Source organism: Hibiscus syriacus, unplaced genomic scaffold, assembly GCF_006381635.1.
Source record: "Hibiscus syriacus cultivar Baekdansim isolate YM2019G1 unplaced genomic scaffold, ASM638163v2 tig00110044_pilon, whole genome shotgun sequence".
NCBI classification, from domain to species: Eukaryota; Viridiplantae; Streptophyta; class Magnoliopsida; order Malvales; family Malvaceae; genus Hibiscus; species Hibiscus syriacus.
In genome coordinates this window covers 1,085,337-1,104,420 of record NW_024062574.1, presented here as the reverse complement: position 1 = coordinate 1,104,420, position 19,084 = coordinate 1,085,337, and the positions used below count along the sequence as shown (strand labels likewise).

The 19,084-nt window shown below is 33.0% G+C and overlaps 1 protein-coding gene and 1 pseudogene across 1 annotated transcript; both read right to left on the bottom strand.

The window, feature by feature from the left end:
• Window positions 1–1,968: 1,968 nt before the first annotated feature.
• Window positions 1,969–3,989, bottom strand: LOC120213778 (adenosylhomocysteinase 1-like). The gene is made up of 2 exons (XM_039211840.1): window positions 3,258–3,989; window positions 1,969–2,948 (listed from the first exon to the last, which is right to left on the bottom strand). Exons 1-2 carry the CDS (start codon window positions 3,966–3,968, stop codon window positions 2,202–2,204), a joined length of 1,458 nt encoding a protein of 485 aa, XP_039067771.1. The 5' UTR covers window positions 3,969–3,989; the 3' UTR covers window positions 1,969–2,201.
• Window positions 3,990–7,470: 3,481 nt separating this feature from the next.
• On the bottom strand, window positions 7,471–15,123 carry LOC120213777 (annotated as a pseudogene).
• Window positions 15,124–19,084: the final 3,961 nt, after the last annotated feature.

Sequence of the window (19,084 nt, the reverse complement as noted above, 5' to 3'; positions counted from 1 at the left end):
CTAAAATGGACAAAACCGATAGTTTAGGTATTAAACGCATTAAGTTTTTAACACTACAGTACTAAAATAAAGTAAAAAATAAACGTTAAGCATGATTTTTAAAAATTAAAAGTTTAAGTATTAAAAAGAATTAAAAATGATAATTTAAGTATTAAATGTGTAATTTACCCTAATTTTTAAAGCATTGTATATTGGGTGTCAAAGGTAAACCTGGCAAATTTGAACCAGACCCGATTACCCAAACCGATTTTCCCGAACCGAGACCCAAAATAGACCTGAACATGATGACTCAAATTTATCTAAAAAATAGAAAAAATCGAATCGAACCGAAACCAACCTGAATGTTAGCCAAACTAAAAGTAACTCGAATGAATCGAAATCGACCCGAATTTTAGCCGAACCGAAAGCAACCGAATAAAAAATAACCTGAACCAAAAGTAAACCAAATTTAATTTATTCAAACATGATTTGAACTGAACATTGACCTGATTTTAGCATGATAATTGAGTTAAAATGTATAAAGGTACTAAAATAACTTATAAAATTAGTTTTCAATTTATTTAAATTAAATTATTAATCATTAATGAGTTAATTGCATCATATGTCCCCAGTCTATCACCCTCATTTCAAATTAGTCCTTAAACTTTTAAACATTTTAATTGTATCCTTAAATTGTAACTATTATTCTAAATTAATCCTCAAAGTTTTGAACATTTCATTTTCACCCCAAGCTATGATCTTCATCCTAAATTGGTCCCCAAACTTTTTGAATATTTCGATTTTATCCTAAATTATTCCTAAATTATTCGTATGTACTAATCACATCTCTTGTTAATAAAATCATTAGGCAATTTATACTATTATATGTTTGAAAATAAAATAAAATTTAGGTTAAACTATGGTTGAAATGGATTATTATATTTTACTTTGGAACTACTAAAATAACTTTTCAAAACTCACTACAAATAATTTCATCTTTTGTATATGAAAAAATATAGTTATTTAAATTTAATATAAAAATAACTTATTTTTGTACTACACAAATAACTTATTTTTATAATATAAAATATATCTATTTTTTATAATTTAAAATTAAAATGTTATTTATAAATATATTTAGAATAATATTTATTCAAATATAAATAATATATTATTATTACTTTTAAGTTTAATAAAAATATTATATTTATAATTAAACTTTAAGTATATTATTTAAATTTTAATAGATAATAAAATTTATAATTGAAAATCTTATTTTTTAATCAAATAGACCGTACCATAAATTTTTTTAGTGCAAATCAATAAAAAAAATTAAAAAAAGTTACCTTTGAATTAAATTATAATAGTAAATGATAAATGAATTTGAATAAAATTGAATACATATGATAAAATTTTAGAAAAAGGAACACATTTTTTACAAAAATATATTAATAATTATATATATACTTGATTTGACTTATATCAAACTCAACCTGAATTAACATGAAGATTCAAAATTGATCCAAGCCATAGATAATTAATTAAATATTGGTTTGATCCGAAAATCAACAATTCGATTTGATCTGACCCAAATCAACTGGTGCAATATTAACCCAACTCGCAACCCGAACCAACTTACTATAGACACGAATAAAATTAAAACCCAAAATGTTCCAACCCGGCCTAAATCTGATTTATTATAAACTGAACAAAACCAAAACCCAAAATAACCTCTCTCGACTCAAACCTAACTCGAATTAAGTCTAAACCCAAATAACCAAATCCGAATTATTAGGCCTTACAAAATTATTTTTCAATTTAATATATATATATAATTTTAGTTTAATTTATATATTTATAAAATTATTCCTCAAATAAAATTTTCAATTTTCATTTTAGTCGAGTTTTAAATTTGAAGTTATCAAATATATTTGTTATTTCTTCAGCCAAATGCAGCAAATGCTGAGTGCATTAATAGCAAATATTATATAATCTTCTCCACAAATCCACCAATGCCTTTATTCAAATCCATTCAGCCATCTTCAAAAAAGATGACCAGATCCCCACATCATTTTCCCATCCAAAAACTTTCCCATCACCCAAACACACAAAAAAAACCCTTAATAATCAAAATCTAAACATTAAGAAATTTGAGTAAACAAGAAACAATCAAACCGGCCGGATATACTTTTTTCTTCTCTTGATGGACTCTCAAGAACTCCTCAGTACCTGTAATGAGGAGGCTTGTAAGGACCTTCTACGGGCACGCTAATGTAGTCAGCTTGATCCTTTGAGAGCTTCGTGAGCTTAGCTCCAAGCTTGCCGAGATGAAGTGAGGCAACCTTCTCGTCAAGGTGCTTCGGCAAAACGTAAACCTTCTTCTCGTATTTGCCGGTTGCCTTCTCCTTCCATAGCTCGAGTTGGGCAATCACCTGGTTGGTGAATGAGCATGACATGACAAAGCTAGGGTGTCCAGTGGCACATCCCAAGTTCATCAATCGCCCTTCAGCCAATACGATGATGCCGGTTTTGGTTTCAGGGAAGACCCATCTATCGGTTTGAGGCTTGATAGTGATGCGCTTGACACCAGGGTAGGTCTCAAGACCGTGCATATCGATTTCGTTGTCAAAGTGACCAATGTTGCAAACAATGGCATTGTTCTTCATCTTCCTCATGTGATCGACCATGACAATGTCCTTGTTACCAGTCGTGGTGACAAAAATATCAGCCTCGGAGACAACGTCTGCGAGGGTCAAAACCTGGAGTCCTTCCATAAGAGCCTGAAGGGCACAGATGGGATCAATCTCGGTAACAATGACACGGGCACCGGCTTGCTTCAAGGCAGCAGCACAACCCTTGCCAACATCACCATAACCACATACAACGGCAACCTTGCCCGCAATCATAACATCGGTAGCTCTCATCAAACCGTCGGGAAGAGAGTGACGGCATCCATACAAGTTATCGAACTGTACCAAGAGATCAAATGAAATCAAATCAACCATTACTAATCAATAAAATCACAATTCAATAACTAAAGTTAAGCATACTACTAATCTATACTACTCGAACTCAATTTTTCCTAGATTTAAGATCATATCTCCATAACTATATTCCAAATTCATATCAATTTTACACTCCAATTAACACAGTGCATCAAAAATTAAACAACCAAACACCAGATCTTAAGTAATTAACACAAAATATGAAACCAAAATCATCAGATCTGAATAGGAAAACAAGAGATCTACACTATAAAGAAGCTGATAAATGATTACCTTGCTCTTGGTGACAGAGTCATTGACATTAATGGCGGGGAACAACAAGGTTCCATTGGCTTGCATTTGATAGAGCCTCTTAACTCCAGTTGTTGTTTCCTCGGAAACACCAACCAATCTCTCCTTCATCCTCCTGTACTTCTTGGGATCTGATTTCAATCCATCTCTGATGATGGTCAAAACAATCTGAAACTCGGGGTTATCAGTCGAAGCCGGATCCGGAACCTGGCCGGTTTTCTCGAAAACGTCCTCGGCTTTAACACCTTCGTGGATCAACAAAGTAGCGTCACCGCCATCGTCGACGATCAGATCAGGTCCACCGGTGGGACCCCAATCGAGAGCTCTCTCAGTACACCACCAGTACTCCTGGAGGGTCTCGCCTTTCCAGGCGAAAACAGCGGCGGAGTCACGAGCTATTGCGGCGGCGGCGTGGTCTTGGGTGGAGAAAATGTTGCAGGAGCACCAACGGACTTCGGCACCGAGGGCGGTGAGGGTTTCGATAAGGACGGCGGTCTGGATGGTCATGTGGAGAGAACCGGTGATCTTGGCTCCCTTGAAAGGCTGAGAAGGGCCGAACTCGGTCCTACAGGCCATGAGACCGGGCATTTCGACTTCGGCCAACTCGATCTCGAGTCGGCCAAAGTCGGCCTGAGACATGTCCTTGACCTTGAACTCACGGCCGGCGGAGGTTTTCTCGACGGAGAGAGCCATGACGACGGGGAGAAATGTAATTAAAAGAGGGAAAGAATTCAGTGAATAATACACTCTCCCTTTGAAGATCGGAGTGGGAGTGGGAGTGGGAGTGGGAGTGGGAGTGGCGAGAGATTTCGGAAGAAGAGAGGAGTTATTAATGGACTAAAGATGTGGAATTGGACGGTCAGGATTTGGTGGGTGGGTGAGTTGGTGGATCTCATCTAAACCTAGATGTTGATTTATCACATAATCTTTGTTATATTTTTGTCATTTTTAATAAATTAAACTATTATATATCAAAATTGGAGTACTCAAATTACCCTAACGTCAAATTGAGAGCAGTTTCTGTAAAAGACCTCTAATTATGAATTGTTGCCGTGAGACTCAATCCCACGACCACAAGATTAAGAGCCTTGTACTCTACCAACTGAGTTGGACATGCAATTTAATAACATAAATCTTTTGAAGAAGTTTCTTATTTTATACTCTTACTTTTAAGGTTTTACATTAAGTAATTCAGACTATGAGATATCAAACTGTTTATTATTTGAACCAATTCAGATTGAACCAATGAGAGTCTTCCCTCGGCTTCAACTCTGGCTTTGTAACCGACTCCAACAATTTTAAGAAACCGAAAGAATTTAGCTTCCATGACGATAGAATACCCTAACCCGGTTAGTTTTCATACAATCCGAATCTGATAAATACATGGTTATCTGTTCCTTGGCCTAAATCCAAATCAAAACAGAATCCAAGCAAGGACTAGTTGTAGGATCTTAAGATGCATACAGAGTAGGATGTAAACTGGACACCAGTTCTAGCAAGCTACTCAAGTTCGATTAGGATAAAAAGGAATTTAACTCGGATATTATCAAGTTGAGCTAAGTTATTGAATAAACCAAATTCGAATACCCTAATTATACTCGACTCGCCTAGCTTGCAAACCTAATCAGGCCTTTTCAAAGCAAAAATAATCGAATATGAAGTTGAGCATGAGAATTACTCATGTAATCGAGATTAGTCAAGCCTAACAGTACAAGCTCGAGTCAAACTTAAGCTTCAAGCAGCAAATTATGAGCCGAACTTGGCTTATTGTAGCTCGAGTTCGGCTTAATTCGATTCCACCTTAAGCAACAGCAATGCCAGTGAAAGGCAAATTCACAGATAAGTTATAAATCGAAAGATAGAGATTCTAAGAGTGGAATTAAATGGCATTTCAAAAATGGTGGAACTAAGATCATATTTCATTATAAAACTCTGACATCGATAGCCAGTCGCAGCTGTTATTTCTCCGTATCGACGTCCGCCACCGCTATTTTGAACAGATAGCTCAAAATCCCTAAGTTGAGTTTAGGATTTCAAAATTTACCTTACTTGATTTCCCTGATCTGTCGGAAACTTGAAGGCGAGCGAGGGTGGGCGGTGAGAGGCTTTTGCTGGCGGCGGCCGATGTGTGAAGAGAGATGAGAGCAGGTCGGGAAATTTTAGAGAATTTTGTTTTATTTTATTTTTATCTTATATATATATAATACCACCAATCACTAAATTTTAGGTATTAGCACCTTTAAATATAAAAGGTTTTAATTTTGACATTAATTTTTTTAATTGAATTTTGACAATATTCACATTTTCTTTTTTTTATCGGATTAATTTTTCATATTGCTTGCTAAAATTCAATATAAATAAGAGTAAACGACATAAATAATCATCAAATTTTGAAAGTGTTTGCATTTTGGTCACTCAACTTTTAAAACTTACAACACAGTCACTGAACTTTTAGTTCGTTTTCGATGAGGTCCCTGACGTTACATCTAGTTAGTTTTATCTGATGTGGCACGTTATCTTCCATTAACCCTTCTTCTTCCTCCCCTCACCAACGAACCGATCACTGAAAAAGAATGCAAATACGAATTCCCGCCCTAAGAAAGCATGGCGCTGGATATTATGATTATCCATGCAAATACGAATTCCGACCATGGAAAGCATGCAGCCACTTGCTTGGTATTTTTCAAGCATTTGCATGCCTAAGCAATTAACACTTATCTAAATCGTTAAGCCTCGTCAGTCGTCAACATAATACGACACATCTTGTTTTTTGTTGTTGCATTTTTTTCCAGTGATCGATTCATTGGTGGGGAGAAGAAGAGTTAACAGGAGATAACATGTCACGTCAGATAAAACTAATGAGAGGTAACGTTAGAGACTTTACTGAAAATGACCTAAAAGTTCAGTGATTATATTGAAAGTTTCAAAAGTTGAGTGGCCAAAATATAAGAGTCCTAAAAAATCGATGACTATTTTACCTTAAAAATAAATCTAAATATTTCACCTTTAATGCTTTAATTTTTTTTGTCGTTCGTATAATAATATACTTTTTTAAGGAATATTATCTATCTTTTTAAAAAATAATTTCTCATCATTTATATTATTTTTCCTAAAATTCTTAAATTTACCCCTAAACCCCTCAAAAAGTATATAAGAGTTTTACAATAACGATAACCCATTAACAAATGAATATTATAATACCTCAATTAGGATATATTTTAGGTGATTATGAACGTCTGCTTGATGGTTTAAAATCTGAAAAAAGAAATCAACAGAATAATTAAATAAATTTAATTTAAATATAAAAAAACATCAAATTCAATTTTACGAGAAAAAAAAGAAAATAATTATAAAAACAGATAAAGAACGTGTTCTAAAAACATATAAAACTAACGTTTTCATATAAAATAGAAAATTAATTAAAAAATAGGATAAATTATGCATTTAATATCTAAACTATCATTTTTTATCCATTTTAGTATATAAACTTTTATTTTTTTAAAATTATATATAACGTTTAGTTTTTGTTTCATTTTAATACATCTTAAAAATTTAACAGTACTATATTTTTTATGAGTAAATTACATCGTTCATCACTCAACTATCTTCTCACTCCTATTTTGGTACTAAAGTTTAAAAAATTTCAATTTAACTACTCAACATTCAAATTACTCATATTTTAATATTTTTTGTAAAATGATATTTTTTATTATTATTTTATTAATATATAATTAAAAATAAATTTAAAAGTTAAATCGATTAAATTATGAGTTATTTGAAAGTTAAGTAATTAAATTAAAAAAAAAACTCTAGTAACCAAAATAAGAGTGAGAAGAAAATTGAGTGATAGATGATGCAATTTACCCATAAAAACGTGTTACATGCATACCAACAATTAAATTTTTAATGACGAGATACTAAAATGAGACAAAAACAAAACATTAGATATGATTTTGAAAAAAGTTAAAAATTTAAGTACTAAAACAAATAAAAACTAATAATTTATGTACTAAATACGTAGTTTACCCAAAAATATCGTTACTCGGATTAGAAGCGCAGGAAAGAAGAAAAAGAAAGAAAAAACACTTTTTAATCTCTAATTGAAAATATTATACTTTTTTTAGTTTTTTTAAAAGTCATTATTACTAATAAAGTTGCAATTAAAATTTCAAACACCATGAGACAATAGTAATGGAGAAAGACAACATAAGCAGGCAGCATTATTCTCAATCTCATCTTCAAAGATCTTCAAAAACACAAAAAATATCCCCATCCATGTAATTGTTATCCACCAAGCTCACCAGATAGTAGCTGTTCTGAATCTGCAGAAGCACGGAATCGGAAATGATCACGTTACTTGGACCTTACGGCGAGCGTCGGATGCAGTATGTGTCCGATACGTGCATGCACGACTTTCTCTATGTTTACACATACATTCGAATAATCATACTCTCCGTGCCTATGCCCGAATATGTATCGAAATGTACAACACGGGTGCTTTAGGGATGAAGGGTTTGAACTTTGAAGTTGGAAGAACATTGATATTATAGAGATGATATTGTGCTTAACCCTAGTAAATATGAAGTGCAAGAATGAGCATCAAAGTGGACGACGAACCTGATCGAGCAGTTTTTTCGAAGGATCGCCATCCGGGTACAAGGCGGACCATGATCGAGACCAGATCTCGAATGCTTCATCCTTCCACACAACGAAACTTGCAGGATCCACAACGGTTGGCTGGATTATTTCTTTAGCTGGGAAGACTCCCCAAGTTACTGCATTCACATCTTTGACGCTAATGTTCGATACCAAATTTCCATTTTTGTAGACAGCAACATAGGTCAAAGATGGAAAGGACTTGCTGGTAAACATACCCTCCGGGGCCACCCCAACCAGCAAAGCCATCATATCAGAACAATTTAGATCTAACACAGCTCCAGCTTTTACAATGGAAAGTCGAAGCGCAGGGAAGAAGGAAGGTTTGAACTGGACAAACTACAATGCTTCAACACAAAAGATCTGTCAGTTCCTTCGAATGAAAAACAGTTCCTTTTAACTCATTGATTAAAAATCTATCTCATATAATTAACTCAAAAACGAACAAGACCGGGTAGTAGTATTCGTCGCAAGAGAAATATTCTATTGAACCATATTCAAGGATACATAAGAACATAAGCCAGTTACTTGAACTTACCAACAGATGGAGAATCAGAGCGTTCTCCGTTGACAGCTGGTTGGCTATTGATGGTAAGGAAACCCTTCAAATTGACCTCTCCTAGCTGTTCGTGTATGATCTTTGTCTCCGGCTGAAGCCCGTCCAACTCGGACCAAGGGCTACTTCTCAACTTACCCAGACAATAACTTCGAAATTTCTGATAAACCCGAATTCGAGAATACATAATTAAAGCCAGATGAACCGAAAAAAGAGAAGAGAATAGACCGAATGGATCCCAAGCTAGAAATTTCACCTCTTGAATGTCATCAATGCTTTTCAATGGGGTAACCCATTCTTCTTGAAGTTTCTTGTCACGTGCACGGGGCCTCATGAACTATTGAGAAATGAAATCAACTTTGGCCACTCATAGGCTATATCATTGAAAAGAGAAAGTAAAAGCGGACATTTAATCGACCAAACAAAAGTTCACATTTATCGCCACTTCAGCATAAAAGGATAAAATAATAAAGTTACTTCTTGCAACAAAAATTGCACTTGTCAATGTTGTCATCAATTCACTGAAACTTGGTGTTCTCTATCAATGGAAGGATACGACACATCAACTTGTTATTGTGAAAGCCAACATACAAGCAGAAAGATATTGAATGGACCAAGGATACTTTGAAAATCATCAATAAGAAACAAATAGCAAAGTTCAACCATTTTGTATGCCTGGTAGTCGGATAAGGCACCGTATGAGGGATTTTGAGAATCACCCCATCGCCCCTGGGGGTACTGATCCCAACCAATAGTCCTGGTTATGTAACTCTTTGGACGGTTAGCCCTGCCATCATTAGCCAGAAAATCAGATGTTCAGGAAAGCAAGCTGTATGGGATTAATGTGGAGAGTGACATCCTTGATGTTTGGGCTAGGGATATTGGCTGCTCTGTTGATTCATTCCCGACTGTTTACTTAGGTCTACCTTTAGGGGAGAAGAAGAACTCGGCAAAGCTTTGGGAACCGGTCATTGATAATTTCAGCAAGAAATTGGCAGGCTGGAAAGCTAATTCTCTATCTATGGCCGGTAGGTTAGTACTTATTAACTCGGTTTTATCTTCCCTACCTATTTTTTACCTATCCATTTTTAAGATGCCTTCTACTATTTCTCACCGGTTAAATTCCATGATGTCGATTTTTTTATGGGGTGGAGGGGATGGAAAGAAGAAAATTCACTGGGTGAGCTGGGATAAAATTTGCAAACCGTTGAGTGGTGGTGGTTTGGGTGTTGTTGATTTGAATGTTTCAAACCGAGCTTTGTTGGGTAAGTGGATTTGGAAATTTGCAAATGACAAAAATTCGATGTTGAAGAAATTCCTATGTTGTAAACACAATGTCAGCTGTCAGACCATGGATATTAACAAGGTTATTTCTCAAAATGATTCTTGGATGTGGAGGGGAATTGTTAATAACTTCATTAAGGATGATACGATTGGAGGTTGTCTTAGATCCCATGCAAAGATACAAATTGGGAATGGGAAATCTATATCCATTTGGTGTGATACATGGCTTGGGGAGTTTCCTTTGAAATTTCTTTTTCCAAGAATTTTTGCCCTTTCTACTAATAAAACGGGTAATGTTGCAGACTTTGGGAGTTTTGATTCAACCGGATGGGAATGGTGTGTGAATACTAGGAGGAATCTTTGTGATTGGGAGGTGGAGCAGCTGGTAGAGCTGTTGGATAGGCTGAAAAATGTTAAACTTATTGAGTCATTGGATGATGGGTTGTTGTGGAATGGGTTGAATGTGGGGCTGTTTTCTGTTAAAGATTGCAGGAAAGCTCTTTATAATTTTAATGATGAATCTTTATTTTGGAGTAACTGTGTTTGGTTGGGCTTAGTTCCTCCTAGAGTAGAATCTTTCATTTGGCAATTGTCCCATCAAAAGGTTGTTGTTAGAGTTGAATTGTTGAGAAGAGGGGTTCCTTTAGGGGAGAACATTCTCTGCCCACTTTGTAACCTACAGGATGAATCAATCCAGCAACTTTTCATTTCATGTCGAGTTTCGTGGGAACTTTGGTATAAGATTATAGGGTATTGGGGTTTTCGGTTAGTTTTACCGCCAGACCCTCCTTCGCTGCTTAGTTCTTGGGTTGATGTGAATCCGCTATGTGGAAGTTTATTCCGAGGGCAGTCTTTTGGTCAATATGGAAGATTAGAAATGAGATCATTTTTGAGGAAAAGAAGTTGGATAGATTATCATTGTTTTTCACTGTTCGGTTAAGGTTAGCCAAATGGTATTTGGCAAAATATCCACTTATCCCTATTCAGGTGGATTCTTTAATTGCTGACCTTTCTTTGGCTGATAATCAAACAGAGTACATAGACATGAATAGGAGGGCGATTTGTTGGAGTCCTCCTCCAGTGGATTTTTTTAAGTTGAACGTGGATGAGGCTGTTAGTACGGTTGGTATGTATGCTGGAATAGGGGGTATTCTCAGAGATTGGAATCGGGATATTCTTTTCTCTTTTTCAGAAAGTGTCGGTCCTTATCCTACAATCCTAGCAGAGATGAAGGCTATCAAAAAAGGAATTGATCTATTTGTTTCATCACAATGGGCTTCGAAGGGCAGACTAATTATTGAAAGCGATTCAAAGATAGCAGTGGATTGGATTAAAGACCAAGCTCTTACTCCTGCTTTTCTGTCAAACTTTGTCAAGGAAATTGTGTCTATTGTTTCTGCTATTCAGGCTTTTGTTAGGTGGATTCCTAGATGGTGTAACTGTGAGGCCGATAAGTTAGCAAAGGAAGGAATTGGGTAATTTTTGTCGTTGCTTAGGCATGTTTGTAAGCCTTAAGAGCAAAGTACCCTCAGGACTGTTTTTAAGTTTTATGTAGTTTGCAAGACTGTTTTTAAGCCTTATGTATCTGGTTTATTATCAATAAATTGATGCACTCTTTTCCTCCTTCCGCTAGTTGGTCCTAGCTTTAGGGCAGAGGACCACTATGAGGGAGGTTTTTAATGAGGCATCCTATTCCTATAAAAAAAAAGGAATGTTCACATTATTCTACGACCGAGTGAACTGCAGGCATCTAGTCAAAAACCGGGATGCTCGACAATTATCACTTACCAAAATATAGGGCGAACATCCTCTTTAACACGGAAGACATTCGCAGGGCGTCTCCAAGGTAAAGGCCTGGAAATTTTGGACTCTTCAATCAATCCAAGATTCTGCAAACACAAAGCCTACGATTAGCATGGGGCAAATGAATAGTGACAAACATTAGCTCAATTGCAGAAAAATTGTTTCTAACATATTATCTTCACATCAAGCAAAGCTCAAGTTAAATGAAATTTGAAAGTCAATCCATTGTGTATTCCGTACTTGTGTGTCTATAATTTCCTTCTTTATATCAACTGATATTTAATTATTTTAAAGTAATCTATGAGAATGTATGAACTGAAACCGATTAGTTCGATATTCTTTTCTAAAATAAGTGAATAAAATATAAAGTTCAAGAAGTCAAATGATATTTCAGCAATAACATCTTTAACGTGCAAAAGTAATGATGAAATATAGGATAATAAGAAACAACCATCAGGATAGCTAATGCAGATTTCTCCATGTTTAACGTGTAAAGGTGTAACGTCTTAATCCCATTAGCTAAAATCTTGCGGCACATTTCTGTTCCAAGGTGAATCCCATAGGCTTTGACAGCTTCATCGTTGTCCTTGATAGGCTCTAAGGCAGCAGTAATCTCATCTGGTATCTACAATAAGCCATTAAAAGTAGATGTTTCAATCAAAAGCCATTAAAGGAAATGACCACCAATGAATATATTCAATCACTAGTAAAAAACATACTAGGGACCAAGGAAATGCTTGTGTTATTCTTTCTATAAGCACAGATTTACCTCAATGAGATCACCACTGCATACCGAATTATTCGAAAAAACTATTTTAGAAAAGTGGAACAGGTTATAGCACATACCTTAGTTTTGCAAAAGCCAGTCATTCGTAAGAAACCCTTGTAGTTATTAATAGGCATAATGCCAGGCACGATAGGACAATTAATTCCAATTTGGCGACAATCATTGACAAATTTGAGAAAGATATCGGTATCATAAAACAGTTGAGTAACAATCAGATCAGCTCCTGCATCAACCTACGGATTTCAGAGGTTTTAGCATGATAACTAACTAATTCAAGGAAATGGAAGCATAAAAAATTAAAACAAAACTTTCCAATTAACCAATGAGTTAAAAGTAAAAACCTTTCTCTTCAAGTAAGCAAGATCGTTCTGATAAGCTTCTGGTGTCGCTACACCGTTATCTCCTATAGCATCGGGATGAGCCTCTGAGCAAAAAAGAACACCGTTAGTAGGCACAACCAACAAAAAGAAACAAGCCTATTTGCACCAGACAACTAAAAGAAAATCAAAAGCACCTGGATAACCGGCAACCGTTATGCCAAAGTAGTCCCCATATTTAGCTCTAATATGTTTAACCTAAAACATTGCGATAAAACTTAGCAACATATTCATGGTGAAAAAAGGAAACAAAGTAAATGAAGAAAGAACAATGGTGTTTACCAGATCAAGGGCACAGGCGAAGCCACCTTCAACCTGGACAAACTTGTCCTGGCCATGAGGAGGGTCACCTCGAAGGGCGATAACGTTCTGAATGCAATTGGATTTGATGGTCTCAAGAGCATGGTCAATCTTCTCGACAGGCATGTTGGTTAGGGGTGCACAAAAAATCCGAATATCTGATTTTGCAAAAAAAATATCCGAAATCGGATTTGGAAAAAACTGTTTTTTTTTAACTAGATCGGATTTTTTTAAACCGGTTATTTTACCGGATAAAATAACCGGTTTGAAAAAAACCGACTTTTATCCGAGAAAAAAAACCGGTCTGGGTTTAAAAAACTAGCTGTTAATATAGCCGTTGGGGGGTTTGCGACCGTTTTTTACCGTTTTTTCTTTAAAAAATTACCATTTTACCACCCTAAACATGTATAAATAGGTTTGGGGATGTATTTGGTTGATTACAACTTTCTCAAATCTTATTACACAACACCTAAACATCTCTCAAATCTTATTTTTGTAATTTTTTGTTCATCATGAGTAACACGGCTGAATCTTCCGTCGGGGGAAACTTTGAAGTCGTGAGAGTGATCGAACACACTCGAAACAAAGATATTTGGGATCACTACGATTTATGTGAGATGTCAAATGGCTCGAGGAGGGCTCGTTGTAAACTTTGTCTAAAGTTTTTTGCATCGGAAGGAAACACAAATTTGAAGAACCATTTGACAAAATCATGCAAGGCACTTCGCTCAAGATCGGATCCTAGTCAATCGAATCTTACACCGGTGTTTAAGTAGGGTAATAAACACAACGTTGTAAACAATTTCTTGCATTTCTAAAGTATTTAAGTATTTCAATTTTCGTAAACTTTGTTGCAATTGATGACGATGTAATTTTAATAATATTAAAATCGATTTTTTTATAACCGGTTTATTTAAAAAACCGTTTTTTTTTAAATCGAAACCGGTTACACCGGTTAGGATATCCGGCCCTCCAAACCGGTTAGAAACCGAACCGGTTATTTTATAAACTGATTTTTTTCCTATGGGAAAAAACCGGATCAAATAAAAACCGATCCGGATCGGATTGAAATCCGACTTCTGTGCAACCCTAATGTTGGTGCAAGTGAGATGCATCATTGTTTCAACACATATGATGTTTTGCATCTTGTTAGCAATGTCCAAAGTGAGATCCGCTGTCGAACCACCAGCACCCCACGTGATGTCGCAAAAAGATGGATTATGAGCCACCATTCGATCCATCCTTTCAAACAGGTTCTCCACTCCATCCTCAGTCTTTGGAGGGAAGAACTCAAAGGAAAACACCAGTTTCCCTTGGTCCTGTTGCGAAGACTGGATCTTTTCAATCACCTTCATCTTTAACCGAATCTGGGACTCTCAGTGCCAGCAACACCTGCAAAAAGTGAATTTCACTAATTGAAAATCAAAACCCAGATTTTTTAAAGAAAGAAACATCAAACCCAAACCTTAATCCTAACGAAAAAAACTGATAATTCAGAGATGAACCCAAGTTTCAATATTAAAAAACAACACAGAAAAGATAAAAAAAAAAGATGAAGAGTTCACGTCAATCACTTGCAAGTAAAGCAGATCAGCTGAAACATAAAGGATACACTAATGCTACAAGTGAATTTCGATAACTGACTATCAAAACCCATATTTTTTAAAGAAAGAAACATCAAACCCAAGCCTTAATCCGCACGTAAAAAACTGATAATTCAGAGATGAACCCAAGTTTCAATTCTTAAAAACAACACAGAAAAGATAAAAAAAAAAGACGAAGAATTCACATAAATCATTTGAAGTAAATCTGATCAGCTGAAACATAAATGATACACTAATACTACAAGTTGCATATTCAAGAATCTAACAGCCATAGAATCTTCCCATATTCATGGAACAAAAATACTACAAAAAAGCCATGAAAATATTCCCAGAAAACATGAAAAAGAAAGGGAAACTCACAAGTGCAGGGGCTTTGGGGATCAAGTGAGAGATGTGAAGCATAGAATGGTTGGGAAATTGAGCTTGTATTTGAAAGCTCAGTGTAGAGTCGTTGGTGTGGTTGAAATGACAAATTTGCCATTTAACAACCCAAAAGCTGGTGTTAGCCCACCACACATACCAACTTCCATGAGATACTCTCTCTAATATGATTATATTTTGGGTAAATTATGTGTCTACTATTTAAACTATCAATTTGGTCTATTTTAATATCTAAATTTTTAAAATTTTTAAAATTATACTTAAAAATTAATTTTTGTTTCATTTTAGTAGCTTGATCAAAATTTAATGTTAAGTTTTGAAAGTTTAGGTACTAAAATGAACCAAAACTAATAACTTAAAGTTTAGGTACTAAACGAGTTCAATTTTTAACGGCTGATACTAAAATAAAATGAAAATTAAATGTTAGGTATGATTTTAAAAAAATTAAAAGTGTAATGATTTTAAAAAAATTAAAAGTGTATGTACTGAAATAGATCAAAACTAATAGTTTGAATACTAAATGCGTAGTTTAGCCTAATTTTTAATAACTAGTTTCCATTAATCAATATCAATAATCCATTAAATGTTGTTGAATGGAGTATTATTCTTTTATGAAATCTCGAGTTTCAAGGTGTGTGCGTGTTTATTATCCATATACTAATAAAATTCTAAAAATAGTACCTTATAATCACTTCAGATTAATAAAAAATAATTCAAATTAGATATTATAAATATTTAGGGTAAATTATGTGTTTAGTACCTAAATTATCAATTTTTATCCGTTTTAGTATCCAAACTTTCAATTTTTTTAAAACTATATCTAAAGTTTAGTTTTTATTTCATTTTAATACCTCACCATTAAAAGCTTTAGTTTTTGTTTCATTTTAGTACCCCGGTCAAAATTTAATGTTAAATTTTGAAAAAAAAATTAAAAAGTTTATGTATTAAAATGGACCAAAACTGATAGTTTAGGTATTAAACGCGTTATGTTTTTAAAGGTGGGGTACTAAAATGAAATGAAAACTAAATGTTAGGTATGATTTTAAAAAAATTAAAAGTTTAGGTACTGAAATGAACCAAATCTAATAGTTCAAGTACTCAGTGCGAGTTTACCCAAAAAGTCATTATAGATTAACATACAGTCATAATATACTATTAGGGTTTGTTTGGTTGGGGGAATGTGAGATTTTCATGGGAATAAAATCTACATTCCCCTATTTGGTTGGCCGGGAATATCATTCCCGGTAATCTTATATTATCAATAGTAGATTTTTTGGATATATTACCGAGAATGTCATTACCTCTCTTTCCTTAGGTATTGTTGGATTACCGTCGTTTTGGACTAAAATGCACTTAATTTTTTTCTTCAAAAATATCATTATTCTGTCATTGAATAATAAAAATTCTACGAATGTTAAATTACAAATTTATCCTTAAACTATTTTAGATTTACAAAAAAAATCTATAATTAAAATTTTATACGAAGTTCAGGGATTAAAATAAAATTCTACCCTTTCATTAAACCTTTTTATATTTTCAATTTTGTAAAAAAATATAAATTTTATGAATTTAAATTTTTTAAAGAAAATCTATAAATATTTTTCAACTTGTTAAAAAATAAATATATAATAAGGACAATTTGATCAAATATATATCCCAATAATTTTTTATTCCTTTAACCAAACACGATAATCTTACATTTCTGCTAAACCAACCAAACACAAAATACAACATTCTCAATAATCTTATTCCTTAATAATCTTACATTCCGTAAATCAAACGCACCTTAACAACCAAGCTCCAAACTTCAATCACATGCAAAATTTGACCCCTACCAACCATAAACAGTGACATGTTTGAGTCGCAGCTCCAAAACATAGGCAAATATTGGTACTTTTATTTCTGACCATAACTACTAAAGATTTTTTTTTTCATTTATTAAATATTTTATTTATATATTATAATTTTTAGTGGTGGGTTTATTTACACTTTGTCAAGTTTTGGGGTGTATTTTCCATTTTTATTGAAAGTTTTGATAATTTTAATTTTTTTAAAAATATATCTAATATTTAATTTTTTTCATTTTAGTACCCACCGTTAAAAAACTTAATATGTTTACTGTTTAGTACATAAATTATCAATCTTAGTCCGTTTTAGTATCTAAACTTTTAATTTTTTAAAAGTCAACCTTAAATTTTGAATAGGTACTAAAATGAAAAAAAAATAAACTTTAGGTATAATTTTAAAAAATCAAATTTATGTACTGAAACAAATCAAAATTAATAATTTAGATACTAAACGTGTAATTTACCCTGTTATTATTAACAATAACTTGATATAGTGAGGTGAGATGCTAAATCACTTAAGTAATATTAAGAGTTTAAATCTTGATGTTTACGAATGGAATAAATTGAGTTTGAAAAATCATCCTTATATTGGATATCGGCAAAACGTGATTTGAAATAATCGGTTAGTAGAACTGATACTAATTGTTAAATAAAATTTATTATTAATATCTAATTTTAAAAAAAATATATAGGAAATTAGTTAAAATTGAACGAGTAATTCTTTGAGCAAGTGATAAGTTATTTTCGGGGTAAATTACATAAATGATTTCTTATGTTTGAGTAATTTTTCCTTAATGATGTATCAAAAGTGACGACTTAGTCACTAATACTACTACTTATTTATAATAAAATCGAAGGCAATGTACAACAAAGGTAACATAATCTCAACATGTAAACCCAAAGGACGTGAAGAAAAATAAAATCAAAACAATCCCTTAAATCCATGCTTCAACTTAAAAAAAAAAACTAGCAACTATTAGTGATTTCTCAGTTTCTATTCGAATCTAGACGCAATATTGATAAAGATGTGGAGATTGAGAAAATTAATCTGACAGATTGCTTCGTGGATAGTTCTAAATGTATTGACAAACTATCGCAAAAAGATATCTAGCAATACGAGACAATCACATTTCCAGATCAATAAGTGTATAATGATGAACGCAACACAAAACATCAAACTATCATAGCGATAGAAAAGACTGTTGCAAAAATAGACAAACAACTATATTATAAAGGTAGATAAAAATAACGACTAAAAATATGAAAAAGATAAAAAAAAATATAATATATAATATATTTATTTAATCTAAATAATTAAATTAATTAAAACTAGATAATTAATTTAAATAGAAAATTAAGGTTAATAATGAAAATATATACTATTTAATTAGACATTATTTTTAAAGTCATGGTTTGAAATTTGTATAAATATACTAAGTATTTTTTTATTTAAAATTTCATAATTTTTATTAATATAGGTTGATTATAAATGATATTAACTAGTGATCACTCTGATTCTATTCGAATATAGACGTAATAATGATGTTCAAAAGTAAAAATAACAACTATCCCTTTAACTATTATGATATGGTCGTTTGATTCGAAAAAAACACACTTTAAATGAATATAAATTTTTCATATTTTAAATAAAACATTTTGACTATATTTCTATTTATAAACTTTAATTTTTAGTTTGCGTTTTGTAAATTCTTTATTTGCATTAATCTAAAACATGGTAAACTATACATTTAGTACTTAAACTATCAATTTTGATATGTTATAATATTTAAACTTTCAATTTTTTTTTTAAAATTATACATAATGTTTTGTTTTTTTGTTTCATTTTAGTACCACACAGTTAAAAATTTAATGAGTTTAGTACTTAAATTATCAGATTGATCCATTTTAGTACATAAACTTTCAAAAAAAATTCAAAATTTAATGTTAAATTTTAAACAAGGGTACTAAAATGAAATAAAAACTAAATTTTAGGTATGATTTTGAATACATTGAAAGTTTAGTTACTAAAACGAACCAAAACTAATAGTTTAGTTACTAAACACGTAATATACCCTATAAAATTTTGGGGAAATGCCTAGGCACCCATTAATCAACGTACACGTTTAATGTTATAATTCTCGCAATGCCGTAGCACACTGAACGCACCTGATTCTAATCTTTCATCTCCCCATTAAACCCTCGTTTACCAAAACA